The 3,416-nt window shown below is 56.6% G+C and overlaps 1 protein-coding gene across 1 annotated transcript in view; it reads left to right on the top strand.

The window, feature by feature from the left end:
- Positions 1–97: 97 nt before the first annotated feature.
- The window catches only part of CFAP73 (cilia and flagella associated protein 73), a 9,917-nt gene continuing 6,598 nt past the window's right edge, over positions 98–3,416 (top strand). Inside the window, 4 exon segments of the mRNA XM_006151692.3 lie at positions 98–531; positions 1,261–1,366; positions 2,155–2,259; positions 3,264–3,416. The exon segment at positions 3,264–3,416 is cut by the window's right edge and continues 48 nt beyond it. Of these exon segments, the coding sequence (XP_006151754.1) occupies positions 476–531; positions 1,261–1,366; positions 2,155–2,259; positions 3,264–3,416 (420 nt within the window). The 5' untranslated portion in view covers positions 98–475.

The raw sequence follows: 3,416 nt of genomic DNA, 5'->3' as shown, positions 1-3,416 counted from the left end.
GGAAAGAGAAAGCAAGAAAGCAACTTGCCAGGTCTAGGACTCGAACTGTCGGCCATGTGGGAATCCAAGCACCCTTAACCACCATGCTATCTGCCAGTCCCTTATTTATTGTATTTTAAAAGTTCTACTCTAGACCACATATGCTAAGCAGAGAAAGATAGAGAAAGTGAGAAAGGAAGCCCCCAGGTCTGGGACTCAAACCATGGTCCATTATGTCCCTTCCAGCACACTGCCTGCTGGTCCCTGCACTCCAATTTAGACTGGGAGTAAAGGCTTCTCTGAGGGGCGGAGCTCCCCTCCACCCAGCCTCCCTTCTCTTTGCAGGGCGGGATTCCCAGGCTGCAGCCCAGCAGCGGAATGTTGTGTCGTTGGTTGCCAAGGCAACCAGGGCCTGCTCAGTGGCTGCCTCTGCGGAGTCCTGAGCAGGCTCCATACCCCCTTCCATCCAACCCCCAGGGCCTCTAAGGCTGGGACCATGTCGGTGCCCTGGGAGGAATACTTCCGACAGGCTTTGCAAGAGAAACTGTCTCTGTGAGTGGGCCTTGGGGGCAGGGAGGGCAGCAGTGGGTGGGTGGCTCCTCCCTTCTCCCCAGCCCTGGAGTCCCCACTGTTCAAAGAGTCCTCCCATGGGCATGATTGTCCCTACTTTACAGAGGAAGAAACTGAGGCTCAGAGAGTGGGGCAGTTAGAGAGAGATGACCCCCACCCCCCCACCCCGCAGCCCAGGTCTCTGACCCGCTCCACCTCCCTGACAATCAGTTGAGATTAAAGCACACCCACTGAGGAGGCAGGAATGAGCCTGTACCTCGCCCCTCTTGACAAACTACACATTTTTTTTTTCTTTTTTTTGGAGAGGTTTTTGCTATAGGGCACGTGTGCTCCCCAGACAGACAGAGAGAGACAGAGAGGAGAAAAGCGAGAAATCACCCCCTAGGGGGGATGGCCATGCCACAATCCCTTCTCCTCCATTCTCCTCTCAGGATCTTGGGCACGCATGCACACGCGCCCGGCGTGAGTTTAAGCCACCGGGTTCGGGACTTGAACCGCGGTCAATTCTGTGGGAGTCCAGGGATATAGCCATTACGCTAACTGCTGATCCCCTGGCAGGATCTAGGCAGACTAGGCCCTCAGTACCATGTGTGAATGAAGAGCATCACAGCCAGCAGGTGGCTAATGGTGGCATTCCAGGCACTAGTGGGGAGTTTGGGGTCCTGACACTTACCTCCCCCGTCACCCCCACTCCTCTTTGAGCTGCTCCAGGAAGACCCCAGAGCAGAACAGGGACCACTTCCCTCCGGTGCTGCGTCTCCTGGAGAAGAAGGAAGAGCTGGTGGATGCGGACCGGGACCTGCGGGCCCAGAAGGCGGTGAGCACCTGTTGCCGGGCTTTTCAGGACCCCAGAGCAATGGCAGCGAGCAGGGACTGGGAAGCCATGGAACTGACCTCTGTTAGCTATGAGGTGTGAGATACGTCCATCGCCACCCTCAGTCTTGATGTCCTCTTCTGTAAACTGGGGACAGATGAGAGCAGCGTTGGTGCCGATAAGCTCATGTGTGTTGAGCACCTACGATGTGTTGGACACGGCAATGGATCTGGGAACTCACTGTAGGCCCACAACTGACCATGGCCCGCTGCAGCCTGACCCTCACTACCCTCGTGGGATTCACAGTCTAGAGAGGACAATACATGTGTCCAAGTGATGACTGCTTTGGGGGAGAGCCCATAGAGGAAGCCCCTATTTCCACATGGTGGGTAACCTGGGAGGACATCCTGGAGGAAGTGACATCTGAGAGACTACTGAATATCTAGCCAAAGGGATGGGATGAAGAGGAAGAAACAGGCAAAGCCGAGAAGCAAGGTCAAAGTGCAGGTGATCTAGTGGCTGGAAGACAGTGATGAAGGACGAAGGGTGAGGTGAGGCCCAAAGGACAGATAGGGACACGCATTCAGGGACTACCGGAGGGCACTTGGGCTTCATGGCCAGGCGTGGAACCATGGGTGGATGTGAGCAGGGAGCAGCCACCGATCAGGGACAACACACTGGAGAAGTGTGAACCTCACAGCCCTGAATGACTTGAGCGCGCGCGTGCGCGCGTGCACAGACACACACACACACACACACACACACACGGCCACTCACCTCCTCGCCCCCAGGTGTTCCAGACCACCATGGCAGCACTGAAACAGCGCAGGGAACGACAGCAACAGAAGGAGCAGGAGCTCAAGGGGTCCTTGGTCCGCTTTGACAAGTTCTTGCAGGTTGGTGGAGACTGCCCAGAGGAGGAGGAAGTCGCAGGGTGGGCGTGGTGACCAGCGGGTAGTATAGGGGTTAAGGTGTTGGACTCCCACATGCTGGACCACAGCTCAAGTCCCAGACCCGGTGGCTTGAAACTCACACTGGGTGAGGATTGTAGCAGGTGTGACCAGGCCTGGGAGAACAATCACTAGTAACTAAATTCTTGTGTTGGAAGTCACGTGGCCTGGGGAGAGGAGTTGGATTTTGCAGGCCTGTAAACACCCTGGACACCTGCTGAAGAGGGGGGATCCTAACCTAATGGGATCCTGTCGAGGGTCTCTCTCTCTCTTTCTGTCTCTCTTTCTCATGCACTATCAATCATGAACAAACAAAAGAATAAAACATTTTTTTAAAAAAGGTGGGAACCAGCAGTTAGCGTAATGGCTATGTTGCTGGGCTCCCATGTAGTCAACCACGGTTCGCGTCCCGAACCCAGTGGCTTAAAACTCACGCTGGGCGTGTGTGCGTGCGTGCCCAAGATCCTGAGAGGAGAATGGAGGAGAAGGGATTGCGGTGTGGCCATCCCTTCTGGGGGGTGATTTCTCGCTGTCTCCATGTCTCTGTCTGTCTGGAGAGCAAAAACCCCAAAAAAAAAAAAAAAAAAAAAAGGTAGTTGGGGTGGGTGGGCCAGCCCATGGCTAGGGGTTAAGGAAGCCAGATCCCTCATGATTCACCGCAGAGCAATCCCAGAAGCCGCAGCTTGAGAAACAGCTCGTGTGCGCACGTGCCCCATACCCCCGCAAGAGGGGAGGGGACGTATTTTCTATTTCTCCCCACTCTCGGGCGCGCCCATGAGCTCTCTGGCAAATTTAAAATGAAAGGGGGAGCGGGGTGAGAGACCGAGCGCTGAGATTCTGGGTGATTCGGCCATCTGTTTGCCTCCTGCGAACGCTGGGGTGGAGTGGAGGCGGGGAACTCCGCAAGCTCGCGAGGCCGGAGGGTCGCTTCCTTTCCATCTCGCCCTCAGGACTCAGAGGCCCGACGCAGCCGCGCACTGCAGAGGGCGACAGAGGAGCGGCACCAGGCGGGCCTCAGGGAGGCGGAGGCGCGGCGGGGCCCGACACAGCTCCAGGAGCTGCAGCGGGAGCGCGCGCGGTTGCAGCGCCGGCTGGAGCGCCTG

Source organism: Tupaia chinensis, unplaced genomic scaffold (assembly GCF_000334495.1).
Source record: "Tupaia chinensis unplaced genomic scaffold, TupChi_1.0 Scaffold000323_1, whole genome shotgun sequence".
Taxonomy (NCBI): domain Eukaryota; kingdom Metazoa; phylum Chordata; class Mammalia; order Scandentia; family Tupaiidae; genus Tupaia; species Tupaia belangeri.
This window is presented reverse-complemented; position numbering and strand designations above follow the sequence as displayed.